The sequence below is a fragment of the Mya arenaria genome, chromosome 3 (genome assembly GCF_026914265.1).
Source record: "Mya arenaria isolate MELC-2E11 chromosome 3, ASM2691426v1".
Taxonomy (NCBI): Eukaryota; Metazoa; Mollusca; class Bivalvia; order Myida; family Myidae; genus Mya; species Mya arenaria.
The window spans coordinates 38,605,380-38,632,180 of NC_069124.1; the positions used below are offsets into that span (position 1 = coordinate 38,605,380).

The following is a 26,801-nucleotide window of genomic DNA, read 5'->3' on the forward strand; positions in this document are numbered from 1 at the left end:
ACTGCCCAGACTAAACGTAGCTACAAATTCTGCTATCAGAGAGACAACGATACTTCGATCAATAGCAAAGGCCCGAACGTAAACAAACCAAAACTTGTTATCATAAATTTCAGTTTAAAATTTGAGCATAAGATGTGCATATCGATCCATGACCAGGGGTTTCTACTCCATTTTTACAATGAAAGTTTGGTAAAGATAAACACAGTTTGGCAAATTATTTACTTAATTTGGTTGTGGGTGCTATGTTAATGTTTTGCTACAGCTGTACGATTTTTAGTATCCCGAATTTACAAATACGTATCTGAAACATTTGAAACACTTGCCCGTTTGGTCTAATGGCCAATACGTAACCAAAAGCCTTTTATCAATAGGTGTATTTAACAAATCAAATATGGAGCATCTAGTCCACCTGCTCTTATTTCTTGGATTAATCATGTTCAAAATTTTCAATCAACAGTGTTTCTGGATTAAAACATCTTTCTGACACCTAAAGCCCCTCCCCAAAACAAGATACATTCATCCATCATGCATATAGACTGGTTTAAGATATAAATGGGAAATGGGTCTCTGTAATAGTCGGCGTAAAACAGAAATAATCAGCAATTATTTTCCAGATTCCGGAAGTTTAAACAGTGAGCATCTGGCGGGCTATTGATCCACGAGCTCCGCGAGAGCACATAAGCTCTACATCAACAATTCCGACAAATTTACGTCGGAAGTTTATTTTTGCAGAGGCATCTGAGAATGTCCGCCTGGCGGTCTGGGCGAACTCCCTCCAAGCTGGCTTAAAGTGGGTAACAAGTGTAACATTTCTGTCGCCGGGTGGGCACTTGTCCAATAATCTCGGGAGCCTGGGTGTTTTGGAAGAGGTAGTGTTGTTGCTTTTTGGTAGGGATAGGCATAGAGAACGGTAGGTTGGCGTCACAATTTTATGTCAGAGTCGTGCTCTTGTTACATCAGAAATAAAAAAATATATACTGAAATACTCTATATCTTCATTCATGAGATATGATAACTTAAATAGTTTTCTTGTTTTCTAAGTTTAGCTATGGAATTTGTTTCAGTTTTTTTTTTCATTGTGCAACTGTGAACATCGTGCATAAATTCTGTATAAATATCGAATGTTACGCACAATTCAATGAAATGACAATTGAAAAGTGCAATAAACAGCGTGCGAATACCTAACAAAGCTATTTTAATATAGGGACGCTACTTATGACACGGTAACCTTGACAACATGGTTCAACAAAGTTCCTGTATACATAATGATTTGGTATACGCTTTGATAGGTCAAAAGTTGAGCCTCCGCTTCGAGAGTGGATTGTCCCCGGTTAAGTAACCGACAGCAATTTAATCAACTACAATTTTTCTCCACAGTGACTTCCCTTACAAGTTTATAACATTGTTTTGTAAAGGAAAGTAGCCGATATGCGGAGTTTGATATCTTTTCCAACAAAATGGCGGCTTCTAGTAAACATGTTTTATAATTATCAAACAGAGGTGAAAAATGATTTTCCAACTGAAATGAAAACTTAACTGCCGTCCAAATATTTGGCTAAGGAAGTATTTAACCATAGAATTGTACAGTTTCTCCAATGTGAAAAACAGACGGTGGGTTTTGTTTCGGGCATATTTCTGTTATTTAAGTATTCATTATATAAATACATAGTGTCATATGTGGACTACGGTACGTTTCCCTTTTCCTACGCTTCGAAATGTATTCTCCAATATAGGGTGCTGAAGATGAAAAGGCGGGAAGTGTCAGACTCTGTGCTTTAACTTAATTCATGGTGGCTCACTCTAAACATTATCACAATTTTCAAATTATAGTTAGCTGCAAAGGCATCTCCGAATCTATTACCAATGTGTTAATTTCTAATGGACTTAAATGCCTTATTTATGACGAGACAATACCCTCGCAATTGTCAAATGTGTAATCTTACGTGTGAATGCTTGCCAGAACATATCATATGTGTCAATGCCTGTAAAAAGGGGTACAAAGGTGCAAAAATGACATTTGCTCTTTTTGGTAGTTATTTATAGAGTACATCATTAGAAACAATTTGGCGAAAATTTGAGGTCAAAATCTTAAGTACTTTTGTTGTTATGACGATTTAAAGAAGCACAGGAGTCGATCAATTTATCGATGAAAGTGTCAAAAAGTGGCATATTTATTTAGATAAAGAAATGAAACAACACATGTTTTTTTATGTCTTTATATAATTTGTAGTTATATATCTTACACAAAATAACATATTATTGAACTGGTGACAAAATTCTTGTAAAATTATGATTGAAGTTTTAAATGGCAATCAAAATGTTACCATGACAACCACAATACGATGCAATTCAATATTAAACGTAAAAGGGATCACACACGCCGCTCTTAAAAAGTACACAAATAACCTAAGCATTGGCAGACGCTTTACAAATATATTTAAAAAAAATAAATATTCAAAATGTTTAAGACTTTTGTTGCTATGGTGATTTAAGTCCAAGGGGGGTCAGTGTACAAAATCTATTCTATTATCGAAATATGAAGAAATGTTTGTAGCTATGCTTATTATACACATTATAATTTCACTAATGGACAATCCTGTAATAAAAAACAATAAATGTAACAAATATACACAGAAACATTGCCATGGCAACAAAAATACAAAGTAGTGTATTTATTGTCTCTGTACATGTGTTTGAATCATTATTTCTTAAAATATTATAAGTTTACATAATGCAATATTGTATTTATATATATAAAACATATTACTACACTAAGAAACAAGTTGTAACCATGGCAACCACAAGTATCAATTTTCAATACATTACATGTACAAATCAATTCTAGAAGAAAACTTAATGACAATAAAAATTGATGATATTAGCATAAAAAAATATCACTGCATCATTTGTTAATTGTCAATGTTACTGTAATTTGATGAAAAAAGGATATTAGGGTTCTAGCAAGAGTTATGGAAGGTTTCTGCACCCTGTTCTTTTTTTGGAAGCACCCGTCATGAAGAGTAAGATTGGCAACCTCCTGCCTTCATAGAATTAAAAGCTTAAGACAGTCAAATATTGATTTTGTTTTGATAACAACTTTATATTCACAAGATTATAAATACACACAGGCTTTAAATATTTGGCACTTGAAACCTAATAGTACTTCAATTAAACATTATACAATATTCCTAACATTTTCTGTAACATTCAAAATGTTAAAATTCTTCACAGATAAATGAAGGGTGTCCTATTGAAACATGAAAACCTGTCTCTTTTCTGTAGCTCCCTGTCTTTCTTTAACCTGGCTAAACCCCTAAGAGGTTTGTTTTATAGTTACAGTAAATATCAGCTTCTAATTCCTGCAGATATCTTATACTGAGAAATAATGTTATTACTTATTTCTGAATGACAAACACTAGTCCAAACAAACAGCTCTAAAAAGTTAATTAACAGGTTGTACAGTTTGTTCAATGCTTTGGTTGAGACTGTCTAGGGCACACTGTCTTTTTCAATGTCTAATCTGCTGTATTCTCTGATCTTGTCATGTTAATACCACTGCCATTCAAGATCCATCCCCTTGATGAATAATTCGGAAAGGAGTTCAGGGTACACAACTGCTCTGGTTTTCATCAGGTAAACTAAACCATCACCGATGCAGCAAACCTGCACCGCACAAAACCAGGCCTGTTTGCTGAAAGTATGGATTGATAGAAATTATGTCTAGATCAGTCATATTTTGACATCACAAAAACACACACAAAAAAAAGCTGATATAAAGATCAAGATATCATGCCAGTGTTTTGACAATGTCAGGAGTTACTTGGCTAGTTTAAACAGCTTTTATTTTTGTTTAACATTGTTGAAAATTTGAAATGTAATATAGAAATAACATACTTATGAAAGTCAACATTTACATTCTTCCTCTGGCAACAGGTATGCAAAGATGTATTTTATCAATTTCAACAGTTATTGAGTTATGGTCAAGGTTATTTTGTTTACATGTAACTGACACCAATTAAAAGGCTAACGCTGAGGCGAATACTCTTAAAAATCTAGGGCTCAATTCTGTTAGGTAAGTATTTTCAAAATTAAAGTACTCTACTTTAGGGTTTAATGTGAACATTTTATTAACTACCTGCTAAGACCAAAGTGCCAATTTCGGCTTTTTATCTCCAAGCCATGGTACTTGAAGAAGTGATCATCATGCTCACAACAGTGTCTGCTCCCTTTCAATTCAGTCTCATCGAAGAAATAAACTGCTTGTTGTCCTGCAACATTTGATACACATCTTTATTTTATACATGCTATTTTGTTTATCTAAAATATTACATGATTTCAAAATAAAATATGGAAACCAGATAATTATTCGGTATTACACAATATGTCTTCTGATTACGTATAACATGGTTGTCATGTGTGCAACCAAAAATCTTCTCCTTGCTTGGAAAAAGCTGTCAATTAACAACCGTTTATTAATTTGTGAACTTAAGTTATAAATAACTAAAATGTACCCGAGTGCTCTGCACATACTCCAAACTACGATGACACCGCATTTCCATCAAGTTTTGAACAATATTGGACCAATCGGTTGGGCATGATTGGGGAAGAAGACTGGCAGGCAACTGTAATGGAGGGGGCCGGGCAGGTAACATAGATACTGTCCTGAAATAAGATAGCAATATGATGTTATGTAGTGCACTGTGATCTCTTGTCAATTCATTATTGTTGTTATCAAAACTCATAAACAGATTTCAATTATCTACAATGTTATCGTGGACAGGTTGAGTTTTTCTAGTAAATGAAGGTCATTCATAAGTTACACAATATATTATTCTCCTGTTCAAAGAACGAGCATGTACCGTACACACTGTGGCCGGAACATGTCTTTGGCCTTAAAGGTCTGGGGTGCGTTTCAGATAGATTTTACAATCTGCCATTATCGTGAATTTACGATCGTAATAACGACCAACTTAACGATAATCATAAAGGCGTTTCAGAAACGTCTCGTAAACTCTCCGGTCGTACGTAAAAAATAACGATAAAGCACAGCGTTAAAGCGAGTGGCCCAGTCTGAAGTGAAATGACGTTACGTCACTTTGACCGATGAGCGCACCTGTCTTTTTTAATAATAATAATAATAATAATAATAATAATAATAATAATAATAATACCGATAATCTCTTGAAGGGAATCAATTAATGAAACTCTCCTTTTTATAATGAGTGACACAAATAATACAAACTCGTGGTCTCCATTCTGATTACCCATCTGCTATTTATGTTACAATTGTATCTTAAGTACATCGTCATCCGGGATTTTTTGTGATGGAGGCAGTGGCGGGTTCCGACGCTCATTTTAATATTTGTGTAATTATTATGAAAATTGGACAACAACAAATTACGTTTTTTTTCAGGCTGGTGATTTTACTTTAAATTCGTCTTTGATAAGTGAAATATTATAGTATGCGTAATATGAATGTCGTGTAAAGTAAATGCAAACGTGCAGCATGGTGCTGATGATGATAGTCACGATGATGCGACGGCAACGGCAATGATGATTTAATAATAATAATGCGACAACGACACTATAATGATGATGCGATGGCAACGATAGTGATAATGCGACGACGACGACTTAGATGATGATAATAATAATGATGATGCGACGACGGCAATGATACTAATTATGATGTGACGATGACGACAATGATCATGACGAGATGATGATGCGTAGATGTTGCTGATGATTGATGATGTGGATGACGATGAAGGTGTGAAGTTGGTGGTGTCTGTGGTTGGTGCGATGGATAATGATGAGGATGATGATGACTGATTCCAATCATCAACAACCGGCCTTAGTTCAGATAACGAGTAAAGTTCATACGCACCAAAACTGTGACTACGAGTTATTGTATTGGGAAACAGTTCGAAAATACATTAACTGGTTGGATTTTTTGTATGAAGACAATTCATAAATCCATCGTTATTGTGTCAATCGTTGTAATAACAGTTAAATAAACAGTATTTCAGATCCATTCAAAATACATGATAAAATCTACATTTGCAGACATGCTTCAAATACACAAAATTACTAAAAGAAATACAGCTATTTTACAAGCTCGTCTCATCAAAACACATTATTCAACAAAAAGTATCTTAACTGGTGCAGATTGCCATAGTTTTTAAATGTTCAGAGTTTCATGCAAATATTATCTATTTTCTATTTCAATCATGTTATGATATACACTGGAGTATACACTTTATGTAGCATTCTGTGTTTATACATGAGCCAGTCAAAGTAAAAAATAAATGTATTCAGAAATATCGAAAGATTCACTTAAATTCTATAAAAAGGTAGTATGAATGTTTACATGATCAGCCATGGTAGTGTGTGTTTTCTATATATTCATAAGTTTGAATAAATGTATCATTAAGATAATCCTATATAATTCACAAACATGTACAATTGGATATACATATGATGATAACAGTTGAATTTGTATAAATATATATATATTTTTGAAAAATCAAATGCTAATCGCTTTTAAATGCAAAGTCAAACTTAAAAAAAATATAAGAAATTTCATTTCAAATAATGAAGGTTACACAAATGCCTCACTGCCTATTTAACAGTTAAAAGTCTTATGTTGTGTTGGGATATGCAATTAATTTCAGATTCTGTGTCAATATATCTGTAATTATCTGCTTGGTCTGGTATCTCCAGTGTATGTAGGTATAAAGTTCTGTTCTGACAAAGTCTCCTAAAACACACTGAAACCTTTAAGGTGAGTATCTGGAAGACTGACTGTGAGCATATTCTAGATGTTTGAAACCTTGTGATTTCTCAGTGTCCTGAAAAAGACAAAAAGTTATAAAATATTGTTTAATACAGCACAATATAATACTTTTTTGAAAACGCCCTTTAATGGTTAAACTACAAGTTACACATAATTTACATTCCCATATTTCAACTGAAATAGTTTGCATATTTTATGAAAATTATTGTCTTTTAAAAAAAAAAATAAGTAGGGTTTTTAAGAAAACATGAACAACACCATTCTGGTCACATTTTATTACTTGATTAATGTTCATATAAGTTAAATAACAAGTATGTTGAACCAGTTAACTGCTCAAAGTAAGATGCCCAACATTGTATCAATATAAATTTCATCTGATTGTATTATTCATAATATTGGTTAATATCCTATTGCATTTTATCATTTCCTACCTACTTTTACATTTCCCTCCATTGCCAGCTTGAAGCATTCCTGATAGTTTTCTATCACCAGCCTGAAATAATTAACTAAAACAAATATTTAACAAGAAAAAACACTAAAAAATGAAAACATAGAATATCAATAAGCATCTGTACATAGCCTGTGCATTAACTGCAGATACATAATATGGTTTTCAGTTTAATTTCTACATAAGTCCTTATGACAATGTATTCATATGTTAAATATACCTCCATTATTATTCATAAAACCAATATAACAATTTAATTCCCTTTTCCATACCATTATTAAACAGAGGTCAATGAAGAGCACAGTATTTTCCACCAAGACCATGACACTTCTGTTGGCAATTTTCATTTCAGTTTTTATTGTACACTTGGCATCAAATGGTATGACTGAAAAAGACAAGATTTAACCTTGGTCAGTTGAAAACTCACAAATGTACATAAACATATACTACAAAGTTCTACATAAGGTGAACTAAATTGATTACATAGTCACCTGAAAGAGTCCATGGTATTAAAGTAGCCAATAATCAACTTGTTTGTTGTGACAGTGTTGTTTACATTACTGTACAGTATATTTACATATTTAGCATCAGTTTTAGATGTGTAAAAATAAGAAAAATAATTATGTTATATCATGACATGATAAAATGGTAACACTGTTTAATAATTCACTGACTACATGCCACAAAGGCCGGTAATATTACAACAAAATATGTACAGGCATTTATTTATCCGAATTAAAAACCATCCGAAATAGAAGAATTTTAAGAAAATGTTTTACATGACATATTAAACAGCAATGAAACCAAATCAAATTCTACATCATATTCCATGTTTTAGATGTACACAATATCAGCACATTACATAGATATAACAAAAAGCTTACATCTTCTACAGTTAAAATCCTTTTTTGACAGAACGGCGGAAATAGAACATTTTCATACTGTTTTCAGCTATTTTTAGACATAGTTTGAAAATTCCACACCAGCGAACATGCTACACGCAATATTAAACTCTCAAATGTTGATAAAAAGTAAAAGTATACTTTGATATGGAGAAAATCTTCATCCGCCATCTTGATCGTTAAGTTAACGAGTGCCTCTTACCCGGTCGTAGGTTTACGAGCAAAATTAACGATAAAGCAGGTGCACGTTGTGTCTCTGAAACGCTGCCGATCGGTAATTTTGGTCGCACTACCAAAATCAGCTAACGATCGCCTTAACGATCGTCTCTGAAACGCACCCCTGGTTTATTTTAGTGATTTCATGGCGCTAAGCGGGAGAGAACAGTGCCTTAATATATTAAATATTTTGGCGGAAATGTTAGATTGTGAATGGGCTAGTTTGGAAGTAGCAAAGGTGCTTAAAACATGTTTGAATGTACGTAAGCAATACAACTTGGACATAAACATTAATGCAGTGCATGATTATAGTACTCACACAAACGCATTTAATTAAATTGAAATATTCATTATTATCCAAACGATTGTTTGACTTATCATTTTTTAATGTACAGACAAACGAGCAAGTCCGGAAAAGGAAACATGTAGTTATAACGGTTCAATCAGAAAGTTTTGTTCTCAAATTGTTTGGAACCTTTTCCGAACAAACAGCGGGTTCTTTTGCACGTCTTACATGACATTGAGTAAATAACAAAGATGTTTTTAAAGTCTCAAGAATCAAGACTATATGTATTTCAAGTGTAAATCACAAGTCATTTAAAATATATTTAGTTATTGTAACTGGTTTTAATGAAGCAATACAAATTCCTAGAAGTACATTTTTAAGCGAGCGCAAACAATTATTTCAACACACAACCCAAAGAATACAGAAGTATTTGGTGTTTAAAAAAACGAACTTAAATTTATTAAATGCTGATGAAACCATGAACAAGATCATTAGTAATAATAAAATTATTATATGTAAAAGGCAGCTTCCTAACTTAAATCGGATTCTCACAAGATCAGAGTTTATTGAAAAAAATATCCAGCCCACTGTTAAAAAGTGCACAGATCCTTGTTGCGAACTATGCACTTATTTAATTGAAAGGTTCCACATTTAAAATAAAAGATAAAACTTTTCCCATTAAAGAGAGTATGGACTGTACTGTTAAAATGTTTTGTATGTTTCAGTGTGCAACGGGTGTAAAGAATTTTATATATGCTAAACGAGAGACTATAAGTATCTATCATGTGTTTCCGGTACGGATAGAAAAATCCACCCGAGGGCACGCGCGTAAGCCGGTAATGAGGCTTGCCACGAAGCGTGCCCGAGGGTCGGATTTTTCGATCCGGACTGGAAACACATGATTGATATTTTTTCTTGCATATCTAAAATTATCAATTTGTGGGAAAATTGATGTAGAAAACGCTCTTTTGTGCATTTCACCAAAAAGCGCGTGCTACTTTGTTTACTGACGTCATAACGCGCAGTTATTTTAAATCACTATTGACGTCAAATAGTTCCTCTAAAGATCGCGTTTTTACGCTTATTTATTTTCAATTTTAAAAAAATGGTTTAATTGCGCTTTATTGAAATGGCATAATATACTTTTCATAAACCATACAATAAATGAAATAAGAAGTGGCGCGTTGTTGCGCGTGAATCATTTTACCTGGGGGTGTAAGATGAGTTTTTCCAGCACTGGTCACATGACCGGAAGTGAACGTCCGGTATGCAAGAAAACCTTAGATATAGCCGTACAGTTCATGACCTACAAATAAGAGACCCTTAAAAAGGCAAATTCCATTAAGTGAACATTTAGATAAATGTTGCAAAACCAACCCAAAATATACAATATTCCCTTTTTATAAATTTCACAATAATGATGTTTCAGTAGGTAATCAAAAGAGCTTTATTTCATTGACATTTCTAAGCCATTTTTAATCAAAAATTGACGTTGCGTACGCAAATATATAAGTACACATGTAACGTTGCGTAGCAATTACATATTTATTTTAAGCCCTGATGAGTAACAAGCGAATCCGGTCGGCGTATTAAAGAAAAGAATACCCATGTGATGCAACTTTTTTATTTGATTATATAGGTAAGATTTGACAATTGAACTACATGGAACTAGTTGAAGGGAATTCGGAGATGCACTGAAGACGTGCGGTCTAGATAAATCATTGTTCTTACCTTATTGAACGAATATCAAATTTCATCAGGTCATGAATTATCTGCGGGAATTGACCTTCAATAAGCAGCTTTCACATAAAGATCGGATTTACAAATAAGTTAGAATATTGAATACAGTTAATTAATCAAAAGTCATCGGTTATCGAATACAATATTGCATTTTTAAGGTAGCAATATGTTATATAAGTTTTTAGCAATAATATTGCGCCAAATTGAGCTCAAGGAACATTATTTATTTTACTTAAGCTAGTTTAAATTGTGAAAAAACTGTAAATACACACCACCAGCCACGTATGTTTTTGCATACTTCGCACATCGCCGCGATTATTTCTTACCGCGGACGTTATTTTTTAAATCTAGTTTTCACTATACCCCGCGATATACGCATAACGCCCACCGCGTTCATTTCTATATATTTACACCTCAACTTCCATTCCTTAAGCCTGTCTCACACAGAACACGGTTGGGCACACGGTTCCAATACGGTATACTCGGTTATACACGGGTTGACTGGTACGAGTATTGAGCTCCAACCGTGCCTAGGCATGAGTTAGTACGATTTAGACTCGAATGTAGCACGAGTATGTACGAACAAAGCACGGATATACTCGGTCAAGCAAGGTTTGTCACGGTTTGAACACGATTTGCAAACGATTTTCATACGATTGTTGTACGGTTCCAAGTACGGTCTAGTACGGTCTGTTACGGCCTAGTACGATTAAACACGACTTTTACTCGATTAACTGGACATTTACAGGGTTTACATACGGTCCCACCGACTTTTGTTCGAGTTAAGCTCAAATTATCACACATTCGTGTATGTTTTGATATAAATTGACTCGTTTTGATGGCTTGGCTTGATAAATTTTCGAACTTTCAACAGAGAAGTTATAAAAATGGCAGATGACAGAATAAGGGAATTAGAAATCATGATAAGACTGATAGACATTGAGATTATTTTGGCTAGAAGGCGTGAGGGGAGACAAGAACAAGCCAACAGAAGGAGAAGAAGGAGGCAAGTTTGGACAAGAGAATGGCTCAACAGAAGGGTCATGTTTGGTCAATATGATACTCTGTTACATGAACTAAACAGAGAGGACCCCAGGTGTTACAAGAACTTCCTCCGTGTTGATGCTGACTTGTTTCAGGAGTTTGTGAGACGTGTCGGGCCACAAATAACCAAGAAAACAACCAATTGGAGTTAAACAATAATATATATTTTTCAGGGAAAAGCAACATATCCAATAATAAATCTAAATGTGAGAATTGTAAAACACATGTCGATGATTAATATTTTTTTACTTTTATTTATTTTCAGAGAGCCATTGGAACCTGGACTGAAGCTTGCAATCACACTCAGACACATGGCCACTGGTGCTACTGCTGTTGGGCGGTCATCAAGACTGTACCACTGCCACTGGCCGGACGCTTGATCAACTTTGTAAACGCCGTACGCTGCCCAAGATACCATTTGTATAGGTCCTGTCCGGTCAACCCCTCTCCAAGCTGGGCGGCTTTGTCTGCGAACAACTGGTCCCGCTTCTTCGTGTTTTTGTAATCAGCATGCGCCTTGTTGAAAATACTTGGGTTAGCCTGGATCCACTCTATCACATCGACTTCCTCGGCATCGCTGAGTTTTCGGGTGATGCGCTGGATGGTTCTGCAATTAGACAAAAGAAAACAAAATTAATAAACTGAATAAACATAATATTAATTTATTTAAGTTAAAACAATTATAGTACAGTTGTCATTTGTCAAAAATAATATCTACATACTGAGAATCATTGATATCAATATTTACTCCATGTTACATAGATAAAAATTAAAAATAAATAAATATATAAATAAAAAAATGTGAAGCAATGTAAAATGTACCTTTTTTTCGTGGGTGCGGCAGTTCCTGGATGGCCCATCGAGCTGGCATCCGAGTCTGAATCTCTGGGTATCTCGTCAGGTAGTGCCAGCGGGTCCTCCAGCTCATCAGGGTCGACAGGGTCAACAGGTTGAAGTGGTCGGAGGGCCTTTGTGGCCCTTTTTGTATTCTCGCTGGTAGAATCTTCCTGGGGATTCTTTTGGGGACCTTCTGCTTCTTTGGGGGCATTATGTAGCAAGTACTCTGTTGTTTCAAGGTGGCAGCAGGTAGTTGTGTTTTCTGTTGTGTTCGAGTGCTGTATGATCATACACGAGCTTTGTACAGACGTAGAGACCGTGTCTGGTCGTACTTGATCATGTATAATTCGTAATTGAACCGTATTGGTCGTATGGCGATCGTATGAAACCGTATTGGTCGTATGGCGATCGTATAAAACCGTGTGTACACTTGTGTGAATCGTACGGTGATCGTGTGACATTCGAGTGTTAATCCGGGTGTTGGATGTAGGACTTGGGAACGGTTTCACACGATTCCATACGATTTATATACGATATCGACACGGTTGAGCTCACTCGTGGAGTGGACTTCACGTGCGGTTGTATATACGGTCTCTCACGGTCTTGCACGATCGCTAATTCGATCATACACGGACATGGCACCCGTGCCAGTTTTTTAAAAGTTTTAAAAATCATACACGGCTTTCACGGATACACTCGAATGGCCCAAGTGTAACTCGAATAAGGCCACGGTTGGTTCGGTTGTATGTACGGTTAACACGGGTGGCAAACCGTATAAGCCGTGTGTTCTGTGTGAGACAGGCTTAAATGAACTGCCTTTCGGCAATTGCGTTCATCAATCGATGAACGCAACATCTTCGGATATGTTCGGATCGTAATTCATTGCATAACAATATACATGAAAGCTATTGATCTTGTTACTGGTTGTATTGTGTCTGCAGGTCCCGCAGAATATAGATCAACATTTTTAAAAGTGTTAGTTATTATATTTTAAATATATTGGTACCAGAAGTGTTTTATTTTACGTTTTAAAGTGATTTCAAGTGGTTGATCTTTTCCCGCGTTATTGTGACGTCATTTGAAAAAATGTTTCCGGTTATAGTCGGGTCGTTCTATTTACAGAATGGGTAAAAACGGATTACTGAAAGGTTTTCTTAAATGAAATGAAGTATTTTTTTAACAATTCTTGAATGAAATAATGAACTATTGGTGTAAATATAAGGAATGAATTGCGGGGTTGATGTCATTATCGGGGATATGAACGCAATTGGGTTGGTCAAAGTACGCGTGGAGTCCTTCGGACTCCACACACATTGACCAACCCAATTGCGTTCGTACCCCGATGTACGCGTGGAGTCCTTCGGACTCCACACACATTGACCAACCCAATTGCGTTCGTACCCCGATAATGACATCAACCCCGCAATTCATTCCTTAAAACATTCCCCGCGTTCCACAGCGTCGAGTCAATGCTATATACGCGGCGTTGCAAAACGTTAATTAACGGTAATTTAGGTGGCTGTCAATTTCCTGTAGGCTTTTCCTTTGTTCCCTTCCTATGAATATAATTCTAGTCAGTTTTATTAAACTCATACAAACTCGACCCGTAATCTACGAATCACTTAGTTCGTACTCAAAACGCTGTTTGATCCTTATTCGTACTAATCTTAATTTCGAATGCCCTCGTTAAACTTGTGTGAATGTGCATGAATACTATATTGAATAAAACCCAAATGATAACTTTTTAAATGAAAACTAAATTCGATTTTGTTTCAGTAATTTTGACACTTACAAAAACGTACAATAATCTCTGTTCTTCCAACAAGGACGCGTAAAAAACAAACGGAGCTACTGGTAGAAACTCTCCCTAAAGGCATAAAAGGTCTTTTGCAGGTATATTTTAGTATCAATTTACTGATTAAAAATACTTTTACAAGTTTTACGAGTGTAATGATGTAATATACAGACTTCTAATATGAGCTGTTTTCCTATAACATCACTAGATGTTCCCTCCTCCTCTTCTGCATGCCCGTAGAGTACTCTACAATATTGAATAACCCCAACTTTATTGATTTACCATAGCCATCGAGACACACCAATTTGGAAAGCAGTAGTACTCTGAAGTATTAATAAACTATTCAATGTTACACGAGATACTAGGAAAATATAGAGCTTTTACAACATGATTGACAACAATATGCACTAAAGCTTGCCTAATGCGAGGCAAAGACGGTTAATAAGACTTCCTACATTTTTGATTGGCTAAATAGCTCGCCAAATACGGGAATCTAGAAATGGACAATTTTCATTGGCTGTCGAATATCGCGAAAATGTTTGCCTTTAAAATTGTAAATAATAATTTGTTAAATATAAGGTATATAAGGGTAAATGTAGTATATGGTGGTATATAAAGGTAAATAAATTAAATACTCATTAAATATGCGATTAGATCCTCTGGCTGCATTACAGCTGACCTCGTACAAATAACTCGGCCAATATACAATCTCCTTATTAATAACATTATAATATTTTCAGATGCAAACAACGCACGAGTGACGAAATGTCTAAACAAAAACATGTGCTTACCGTATTGAAAGTCCATGCATGACATTATGCCATGTCTAAAAAATAGGGACATTATCGTCGTCGATACAAAATTAGGCTGCCACATGTAATACGGATTCACACATCACAATAATATACATATATGCATGTAGTCTAACGTCAAAATTGACAAAAATATTTTACCGATTGACCGTATGAGTCAACCAATCCAGTACCACATTGTTTCATTTATTATAATTAATAGCACATGGTTGCGAAGTCCAATGGATTATTCTGACCACCGCTGATAAAAATCAAACACTGAAAGTGCTGAGAGACTGGGGGATGGTATAGTAAGTGTCGAGATCGATTTAATGACGAAAAGAATTGAGGTGGTGATTGCGAGATGAGTTTCTCATTAATTGAAATTAAGTCAATTCTGAACATAACTTGTGTATCAGAAGTTAGAAATATTGATGCTGATTATGTGCAAGAAGTGTGGTTTTAATGGAAAAAATTGTGTAAACGTGTATGTTATTGTTACGCAAGATGTTGTAAAACGATTGGTCTGTACATTCTACAAACAATAAGTAATACTCACTAACAAGCTGTCATTTGTTGCAAGTAGTAAGCTGTGAGCGATGCTTGGTATAAAAACAATAATGCCGATTGGAAGAAGTTTTTGCAAAGTGTATTGGCATACAAATTATATATAAATCATCCGCTCGTACACACATGCAACCATGCTATCCATCGATATGCACTTCTCCATCTGCATATCACAGATCGTAAGTGCATAAAACACGCGTCTCGCAATCACCCCATTCAATGCTTTCCGTCATTTAGATCAGTTTCGAAAATCACTATACTATTCCCCCAGTCTCTGAGCAGTTTTTGTTACTTCTGGATTACAGTCGTGAATATATAGGCAGCAAGGAGTCAGAAATGACGGCATCGATTACAATGTCAATAACAACAACAAAAACAACAACAACATCATCAACAACAGGCTATCTATCGCCTTTTAAAACCCAAATGCACTGTAAGTTTGCTTATGAAGTGGCCTTCTGTTCATATTTAAGATGAAGATGTATATACCATTACACTCAATCATCTAGTGCATTTGTGCACCTTCCTTCGCCACACTGCGGATTTCATACAGCAGCGTTAATGCATTGCCAAAAATGGAAGGCGTAGAGATCCGAACAAGTTTGTAACCAACCAAATTTACCCGCGGTTTTAGACGAACAGTGCAACTCATTACGGCATAAACCATGAAGCTGAAGTTTTGAACATATAACAGGGGAGCAGGTTTCTCAATTAGGAATAGGAGTTGATCAGAATGAGCAAAACATTGCACCTTGCAGCCAGTCCAAACTAACAAAACACAATTATATTGCATATGTATTTATATACACATATATTCAGTATGATTTACTAGTTGTGACCTACCATAGCAAAAGGTTTCAAACTAGTAGACACGATGACTTCAGATATTTCATCTTTGAGCAATGGCCTTTTAAGATTGCAGAAAGGGCAGAAGGCACCGCATTTTATTGTCAATGTTTGTAACAATGTTTATGTTCGGTAACAATTAAGCCCTTTGATGGATCTCTCAACAAGAATGCGAACTGAATGTGACTTGGCTCAATCGTCTCTTGAGCTGACTATTGCATTCGATTCCATCTCTTGTCTTGTCTTGAACATAAAGTCCAAGGCGTAACCTTCAGTGAGTCATTGCCAAAATTATAAATTGTTACAGGACACGAGGTTCTGTAACTTGATCAATGTTACAGGACCTCGCACAATGTTACACGACGAAATCATTTCAATTTAATAGCAAATGATAAGAAAAAAACACACAAAAACAACAGTGTCTCTCTTTTATGTAGCATAAACACAGGCACTTGAATGTTCTATATGGTCAAAATATAGTTTATAGGCAATTAAGAACATTAAAGTGTTTTGATTTAAGTAACTATGCGACAATATCATTTGAAAATGAATTATCAATCTTTAAGCATCTTATATCATTGTGCATTTTGTGTATCACGTCATTCGATACAAATTGTCTGCAGCTTAATCAGTAATGAATCCCTTAGCGTGTTCGGTTTTCGCCTTTGTTTGGAAATGTATGCATGACCCAGATACATACTGCATTGAGCAGATATGATTCAACGGTAAAGCATTCAAAATAATCCTGACAAAAGAATCTGTAAACATTGCGTCACTTGGACAATAATAATCCCGGACACGAGGACGCATATTCTTCGAAATTTGACCGGACCTCTTGATATTTTATCAGATTCGTCCCGTATTCGATGGTCTTTCGCCAATGACTGAACCTTTTTAGTACAGACAGTATTTGGTCGTATACTCTCAACTTGTAAGAAAAGGCTTCCCTAAATAATGTAAGCATTTTCAATAGGGCCATTATCAGAGAAGTTCGAGCCATTGTAAAATCCAAATCAGAATAAGTGCTAAAGCTAAATAATAGTCTAAGAGTAGAAAGCATGTTTTGATGTATTATTTGTGTGTAGCCCATGTCCAACTCGGAAAGTGACTCTCATTGGATGGTCTTCCATCTGAGAAACGTCTTGAACAAACCTAAAATGACAAGTTGAATTAAGTTTTTTATATGTTTTATTTAAACCCTACTGAGCCGAGAATAGCGATTGACAGGCTGAATGAAAGAATTTTGTAAATAAACATATTCATAAAAAAATCTACTGTACGATAAAAACAAAACAAAAAGATGAATTTTCTGGCCGAATTAAATCAGGTCCAAATTAGTGTTTCTGTTGTGCTTTCATTCGTTTGTCTATGCTTGTTTGTATAAAAATAGAACAAAACTATTAACGATTTCTTACCAAAGCCTGGCCAGGTGGATTATAATCCCTCCTGTTTATATCTTTTAAACACTCCTGTTTTCTATCGGCGTCGGAATACAAAGGAATTTAAAAGTGGCAATGTATGATTTTGTTACAAATTGGCTTTTTCTATTTTTAAACATCTCCCTGATTGTTGCTGCGTCCTTTAATAATCCATCGATTCCTTCTGCTACCTTTTGCTATTTTAAATATTGGCTGTCCTGGGTGGTTTTCGCGACAACATCAGACTTTTTTGTCAAGTTGGCGCCAAGGCGAATGTAACTGGGCGGTGCTAGGTAGGTGGTAGCCCTTGATGTTTACTACATGCGAATACCCGGTCTTTGGGGGTCATATCACCTTCTTCCGGTCGTACTAGCCACTTAAGGTCCTTTAGACGTTGGGAGACAATTGGTCTGGATGATCAATTTCCTTTTTGACTGCTGTGTTAAATGTATTTGGTTTTGTTTTTTTTAATTGGAAGTATCTATTTCATTACGTACACGCAAATGCGTATTGGCTGTTAACTTGCAACAACGTAGTAACGACTTGCAAAATCGGTGACGAAATACGATATTTTCAATGCGATGCATGGCTTATTTACACCTAAATCCACTTCAATTAAGTACCTTTATGTTCTGATTAATAGGTATAATTTATCACAACTCAGTAACCAAGCCGCAAACGAAAAATGTTGTCTCCATTCATTTTACGATATTCTGCATCCAAACTTCCGAAATGTGACTGAATTTGCATTACCGATTTTGACTTCATGTATTTGCAAATGTTAACCTCATCAAATGAAATTAAAATGATACCATATATTCATTAAATGAACATTTCTTTAAAAAGCCAACAATTCATATGCTTAAAACTACTGATTTTACTGCATAATGAACATTCAATTTCGAATTTCAACACCACACACTCACTTAGGGCGTTTGTGGTCATACCTAAATATTGGAGATTTCCTCTGTCTATGAACCTACGGCAAGTAAGGATGTCAATTGGATATAATACCATGTCAAAGTGACATAATAATGTCAATGAGACAAGTTCACATACTATTCAAACATTTTAACATGGTAATCTGGCATGATAGAATATCGATTAGACATAATTGGTATTTTTTCACCAACAAGATAACGTCTTTTTAACATGATAAGACGGAATTGGACAATACATCGGTTTGACATCATTACATGTCACTTAGACATAAAAACATGTCCGTAAGACATAATAACATGTCCGTAAGACATAAAAACATGTCCGTAAGACATGTCCGTAAGACATAATAACATGTCAGTTAAACATAATACATGTCAGTCTGACTTAATAACATGCCTGTAAGACAAACGCACATGTCGGTTAGACATAAAACATGCTAGCATTTCATTTAGACACATTAACATGTCTTTTTGACATAATAACATGTTTTAGACACAATAGAATAAGACGTCACAACTTTAGCCAGTTGTGGCGTTCCGTAGGCATGGTCAGATTAATACATCTCCGTAATGCTTCCCTCTATAGCGAATATGCTTCGACACTTCTTAAAGTTGGGTTCAACATGTTTTGTTTATCGTGGCCTCGTCTGCTCATAAAACATAATAAAACACATTAACGGACTTCTATTCTATGCACAGCAATAAATGTCAGAACAAGACCTGTTTCAATCTATTTAGGCGTGCCAATTATAGGTGGTCGCATGATTGTTATTCTGTAAGAGTCTTATGACAAATTGTGCTAATATTAGACTCAAATACATTGAGTTATATGTTTATCTTAATACATGGCATGTATCGATTTAATAGTGTGCTTCATATTGACTACCTTATCTGATCACATCAAGGTCAAGGTCACATTAAGGTCAAAATACACTTAAACGCAAACAGTAGTGAATGTTTTCTATTTTCGTCTTGCATTTTTTGAATTTTGTTAATTAAATTATGTTTGCTTACAAAATGCTGAGCAGTTAAGCAATTGATAAGTTTAAAACAAAAGTTCCTCTTATGTTTTAGAGATGTTATGGAAATACAAGGTGTCGCCCCAATACATGTTACCCAAGATGGTCAACACAAAGTGTTGTTTCCAAGTGACTTCAATATTAGTACATATTTACTGTTTATTTTAAAATATATAATATCATTTATTGATTGTTGATATCTATTTTGAAGCGTATTTCATATTGACATCCTAAATCAAGCTTCTCAAAACCAAGGACAAACTTATTTGAATGTCAAAATGCAAAAGTTAAATATCGACTTTGTTATTATTTCATTCATTTATAATTTGGTTAGATTTTATTTGAAGAAAGTCAATACGTACATTACTAAAATGACGAATGTGTGATGCTCATAGTTTCAAACAATGACTGCATCGTATCTTTGAAAAGTTTTTGCATTAGGTGCTCTGAATTGTATTCCTCCGTCTGCAGATAGACTTGGGATTTCTAATCATAGAAGTACTTGAGGTTTACCTATAGGTTTATTATTATTTGTTTTATTATTAAGTTTGCTCAAGTTAATGCATACTTTGATAAAATTTACCTTTTACGTTTTTTCTTTATTCAGAATTGTTGGGATAAGAGTGAGGTTTGTGCTCTTAAACTGGTTTAAACCCCCAGTAAATTTACATTTTACTGACCGTTCCAAGGCGGTACCTAACAATCCTTCATAAACATACCTATTTTTACATATATATATAATGTAGTATGTATGCACAGTGCTGTTTGTGGATTTTTGTGCTGTTCTTCCATGTTTCTTGTGATTTTTTTATGTTCTACGGCGTTTACCCAGTGCCATTAAACCGGGTTTATGTTTAAACTTTTTGCTACTGAGCTTGTTTCTGTAGTTTTTCGCATAAATATTAACAATGGTTCATATATTTCCCATATTAAAAGTAAAGTTAATCACAAAATATCCCTTTTTGAACCAATGTAGGCTTTGCAAACTACGTGACATTATTATATTCTTATGAGTCGCATATAAGCACATCAAACATGAAGTATCGCTTTTCAAATCCATCCAGCGCTTATCAACCTCATGTGCTAAAACTAGTTTCAATCAACCAAAATTATATCCATCCTGAGACTAATCTGCGTTTAGCAATCCATAAAGTGTTTCTATATAAGCCCATTGAATGCCCGAAAACCTATTGGGGCTCAGTGTGTGCCATTCAAACCGCTAAGCAAACTCCACAAGACTTAAAAGGTCCCCAACAGCCATCTGAATAATTGCAATAAAGCCCGTTCTTACTACAGAGGGGTTCCTCAAGAGCTCATAAATCACTAATGTGGTTACAGTCAAGCCCATTAATATCAAACAAACCCAAGACGGGCTCTACGGAGGCACAGCCAGGGCTTATTCAACCGCAATTTGGCTGTAACCAACTCCAATCGTCCAGACAGTCAGCACACTCTGGCTCTTCTCAAGTCCACTTTGTGACCGAATGAAACCAATCGAGTGCCAGGTTATCCATATGTTTGCTATATTCCAGGCAATGTAGTGTAAACTAGCCCTTATAGGCTCTATACAATCATTACAGTGCCAGTAGCAGTGTACAGTCCAGTATATCAATAGTTATAAACCCAAAATGGCTATAATCAGTTCGGTTAAATTACCTATCAACTCAATTCGGACTTCAATGATGCGCATTTAGAGCTAAACAGACCCATATATAGCTCTAATTAGGCATACTCAGTGCCAAATAGACCCCAAATGCAGCATTAAGTAAGCCTACTCAGTGTCAAATGGACCGTATTTTGGACTCCATGAAGCCCATTTAGAAATAAACAAACTCATGTGCAACTCTAAATAAGCGTACTCAGTGTCAACTTGATCACATTTTGGAAACTATAATCCGATTTAGATCAAAACAAACCCATGTGCAGCTATTAGTAAGCCTCCTCAGTTTTCAAATATACCACATATGGCAATCATGAAACCCATTCAGGGCCAAACAAACTGATGTGCAGCTCTAATTAAGCATACATAGTGCCCATTTTTTGAAACTTTTCATTAATGTCAATATTTGTTTTATAAGAAACATTGAGCACCATCAACCGTTTACGTTTTGTTACAATTTGTGCAGTTACCTTTGCAAATCTTATACATAACTGAGTTAACATTATTTTACTGTAAGTCGAATTTGCCAAGACATTTGGATATGATCGTTTTTGCATTATTGGACATGTATTTTTTTTTTATGTATTTTGATAATTGACCAGCAAAGTCGTCACCGAAGAACAGTAAACAACTAGTGACAAGGCTAAACAAATAAGGTATATTCAACGTACATACGGATTTTCGGTATATTTGATTTAACAGCGTTATTCAGCGTTATATAAAACAACTGTATATATATTTCAGCATATAAAAGAATTTGTAATCTAATATACAGATGACACAATCCGTATATACGCTGAAATATATATACATGTATTTACAATATAAGTAATTTTCTACATTATCATGGAAAACAATAGAGGTATTCATGATATTTCATGAATACATACGTTATCTTTCTACTTAACCTTTGTAGGTACTGTCTTAAGTTACTAGACTACAAGTGCATTGGCACCTCTCAACTATGGACCAAGACACTGAGACACAATGGACCAAGACACCGGTACAGTATGGACCAAGACACCGATACTCTATGGACCAAGACACCGGTACACTTTGGACCAAGAAACCGGTACACTATGGACCAAGACACCGGTACACTATGGATCAAGACCGCGGTACACCATGCACCAAGACACTGGAACAGTATGGACCAAGACACTTATACACTATGGTCCAAGACACCGGTACACTATGGACCAAGACACCGGTACAGTATGGATACACTACGGACCATGACACCGGTACACTTTAGACCAAGAGGCCGGTCAGTATGGATTAAGACACCGGTACACTATGAACTAGGACACCGGTACACGATGGACCAGGACACCGGTACACTATGGACCAAAACACCGACACACTATGGACCAAAACACCGGTACACCAAGGACCAGGACACCGGCACAGTATAGCTTAAGACACCGGTACACCATGGACCAGGAAACAGGTACAGTTTAGCTTAAGACACTGGTATACCATGGACCAGGACACAGGTACAGTATAGCTTAAGACACCGGTACATCATGAACCAGGGCACAGGTACATTATGGACCAGGACAGCGGAACACTATGAACTAGGACACCGGTACACAATGTACCAAGACACCGGTACAGTATAGCTTAAGACACCGGTACACCATAGACCAAGACACCGAAAAAGTATGGATCAAAACACAGGTACACTATGGACCAAGACACCAGTGCACTTTGGACCAAGACATCGGTGTACTATGTACCAAGACACTGAAACACTTAAGACCAAGACACCGGTACATTATGTACCAAGATACCGGTGCAGTACGGACCAACACACTGGCACACTTTGTACCCAGGACACCGGTACAGTATGGACCAACACACTAGCACACTTTGAACAAGACACCGGTACACTATGGACCAGGACACCGGTACACTTTGGACCAAGACACCGGTACAGTATGGCTTAAGACACTGGTACAGTATAGATTAAGACACTGGTACACTATGGACAAGACATCGGTACACTATGGACCAGGACACCGGTACACTATGGACCAAGACACCGGTACACTTTGGACCAAGACACCGGTACACTATTGACCAAAAAACTGGTATAGTATGGACCAAGACACCGTTACACCATGGACCAAGACACCGGCGGTACACTATGGACCAAGACACCGGTACACTACGGACCAAGATACCGGTACAGCATAGACCAAGACACCGGTACACCATGGACCAAGATACCGGCGGTACACTTTGGACCAAGACACCGGTACACTATTGACCAAAAAACTGGTATAGTATGGACCAAGACACCGGTACACCATGGACCAAGACACCGGCGGTACACTATGGACCAAGACACCGGTACACTACGGACCAAGATACCGGTACAGCATGGACCAAGACACCGGTACACCATGGACCAAGATACCGGCGGTACACTATGGATCAAGACACCGGTACACTATGGACCAAGACCGCGGTACACCATGGACCAAGACACCGATACACTATCGACCAAGACACCGACACACTATGAACCAAGACAACGGTACACTATGGACCAGGACACCGGACACTTTCGACCAAGACACCGGTACAGTATGGCTAAAGACACTGGCACAGTATGGATTAAGACACTGGTACACTATGGAAAGACACCAGTACACTATGGACCAGGACACTATGAACCAAGACACCGGTACACTATTGACCAAGACACGGGTACAGTATGGACCAAGACACCGGTACACTTTGGACCAAGACACCGGCGGTACACTATGGGCCAAGACACCGGTACACTATGGACCAATACCGCGGTACACCATGGACCAAGACACCGGAACAGTATGGACCAAGACACAGGTACACTATGGATCAAGACACCGGTACACTATGGACCAAGACGCTGGTACACTTTCGACCAAGACACCGGTACCTTATGGACCAAGACACCGGTACACTTTGGACCAAGACACCGGTTAAGTATGGAACATGACACCGGTACACTATGGGCCAAGACACCGGTTCACTATGGACCAAAACACCGGTACACTTTGGACCAAGACGTTTTATGTTTAAAGTCCCCTACTTTTTTTATCAGTATATTTACAAATAAAGAAATGCATTACTGTTCGCATAAGGCATCTCGCACGCTTCTTATTAACGATATGCCTGAAAGTACCGACAACAATATAACTTTGTTTAAATGATTTTCATCCAACTTGTTAAACATAAAAATTAACGGTTGAATGTTAATAACTTACGCTGAAGTCTTGACAGATTCAGCTATACTTGTGTAATATTTTACAACGAACTCTGGGAAAACAAATCTCTTTCGTGGTGCAGAGGATATGGTCACCGACTGCTAAAATGGAACCTGAAGTATTATCATTAAACATAAATTCTATTTCATGCCTAAACTTATCACCTTGACATGCTTTTTCTTAATATTTACATAAAACTGCAGCAAAATGGGCAATTAAAATGAAGAACACAGACGTCTAATTTGTTCATATTTCGGGTGAATTTAAGTCACATATTCTCGATAAGAAAACGATAAGAAAATAATGATATGTTTATTGAAGTAACAAATCTTACAGGTATAAATATAAAGTTAACTATTAGTTATACAAGAAAAAACATCTATTATACATAACAACTGGTTTGCATGGTTAGTTTACACAGACCAAAACTAAAAATACTATTTATGACAATACGATTCACATTACAAATATACATAACTATCAGGCACGGATTCAGCCCTGGGCTTTAGGACTTAAGTCCCCCCAAAGCTGGGCTCGAAGATACGCTTAGGGGCGGGCTGGTCTTTTTTTAATCGTTTATTAATGCAGTGCTGCTGTGTCAATTGTCGTGCGGGGTATTCCCTTATCAACAGATCAATACATCATGGTCTATCACAGTCATCCGGTCAGTAGGCTGATAATCCCTTGCCGGGGGCAATACAGTCTGGTCAATCCTACTCCCAGGTATATCTGACAACCTAGCAAGCAGTGCGTCTAGAATACCGTGACATTGTGAAAATTGAAACGGCGAATTTGATTGGTTGAATGATGCTCGATTTACCAATGAAAGCGAACGACACAGAGAGCGGTCAATCTTTTGATGATACTGAAAATGTTTACTGTTTGCAAATGGTAAGAAACTGGTTGTCTCTCGGTCATTCAGAATACAATTAGCGGCATGGGAGCAATTATCATCAAAAGGTAAGATTGTTTCTACTCAAATTTTAATTAAAATGTGTATTTCAATCAAACCTAACCAAATATCTTGGTTTCATTCTTTGGTTTCATTCCAAAATGTATCGCTTTAAAGCAACATTGGACTTCTTGTAGTGTAATGTTGGCAAGTGACCTCCTGTGAATGTGAAAGAAGTGTAAGTGTACTGGGCTTAGTAAAGACAGAATTGAGGGCCACCATGAGGCAAGATAGACTGTCCCCAATGTGCCTCTATAGTATTCACAGAGATGTAAATATCGACATTGCCAAGGTAGTGGCACTGTTTGCAAAGAAGAACCCTACGAGAATGGCTCTACCAAGTGTTCTGTTGGACAGTGTTTAAACCAAAACATGCAAAACAAGTGCAGGGCCACCGGCCCATTTATTCAGTCTTTTGCAAAGTTTTATTAGCTGCCAGTGTTGCACAGTGTAGTGTCATGACAATGTCCTAATGTTTGCATAAATAATAAAATTGCAAAAAAAATAATTGAATATGATCTGTTAGTAAACTTTGTTCAGTTCTTTGCATTCAATCCTTATCAGTGAGAACTTCGAATTTCTTACGATTGCAAATTTTATATGTTAAATATTCATATATCTTATATTAAAGATGGTATGTATATGAGTATGACCTTTTTATTTGCTGTCTCCCAAGGATTCATGTATACTGATATGTAAGGAAGTAAGAAATCGCACAACTATGAGGCCAAAAATTGTATTGTAATGACTTTGTCTGCTGGAACTTTGTCCACTTTAATAATCATAATAATGTGCTATCAAGTAGTCAAGTAATACTGGAAAATGCACCATTTCATCAAAATTTTCTTCAAATGGGAAGGGACACCCCTCCCGAGCCCACCCCTAATCAGCCCCTAGCCCCCACACTGACTTGTCTGGCTCCGGCCCAGACTATTTAGAGCATTATACAAACAACAACGGTTTATAAAATGTGTATATTTGACCTTATTTCACACACAACCTATATATCGAGAATATTAGTATCTTTCATGGCCGCTCATTAAGATAGGTTCATCCAAACCCGAGTTTTTTAGGAAGCGAGGTTTACCGAGTTTCCTCAGAACACACTTGGCGCATTCTCATTCAACAGGGGTTCGCTCATGATAAATCTACGCTTAGCATCATCACACTGGTGAACGAGAATGCCTCGGTGAGGGTTGGGATAAACCGGGCATGGGCATGGTAGATGCCTTTTCTCCCACTCCAGTTAAACAAAATAAAGTTAAAATGAGAACTTTTTGTGCGTA

The 26,801-nt window shown here is 36.4% G+C and overlaps 1 protein-coding gene and 1 long non-coding RNA gene across 2 annotated transcripts; both read right to left on the bottom strand.

Annotated features, from left to right (window-relative positions):
* Window positions 1–2,557: 2,557 nt before the first annotated feature.
* Window positions 2,558–8,182, bottom strand: LOC128228357 (uncharacterized). The gene is made up of 7 exons (XR_008259910.1): window positions 8,129–8,182; window positions 7,517–7,629; window positions 7,232–7,289; window positions 6,778–6,851; window positions 4,512–4,662; window positions 4,136–4,268; window positions 2,558–3,691 (listed from the first exon to the last, which is right to left on the bottom strand). It is a non-coding gene; the product is annotated as an uncharacterized LOC128228357 (long non-coding RNA).
* Window positions 8,183–11,756: 3,574 nt separating this feature from the next.
* On the bottom strand, window positions 11,757–12,559 carry LOC128225999 (uncharacterized). The gene is made up of 2 exons (XM_052935891.1): window positions 12,255–12,559; window positions 11,757–12,039 (listed from the first exon to the last, which is right to left on the bottom strand). Exons 1-2 carry the CDS (start codon window positions 12,557–12,559, stop codon window positions 11,757–11,759), a joined length of 588 nt encoding a protein of 195 aa, XP_052791851.1.
* Window positions 12,560–26,801: the final 14,242 nt, after the last annotated feature.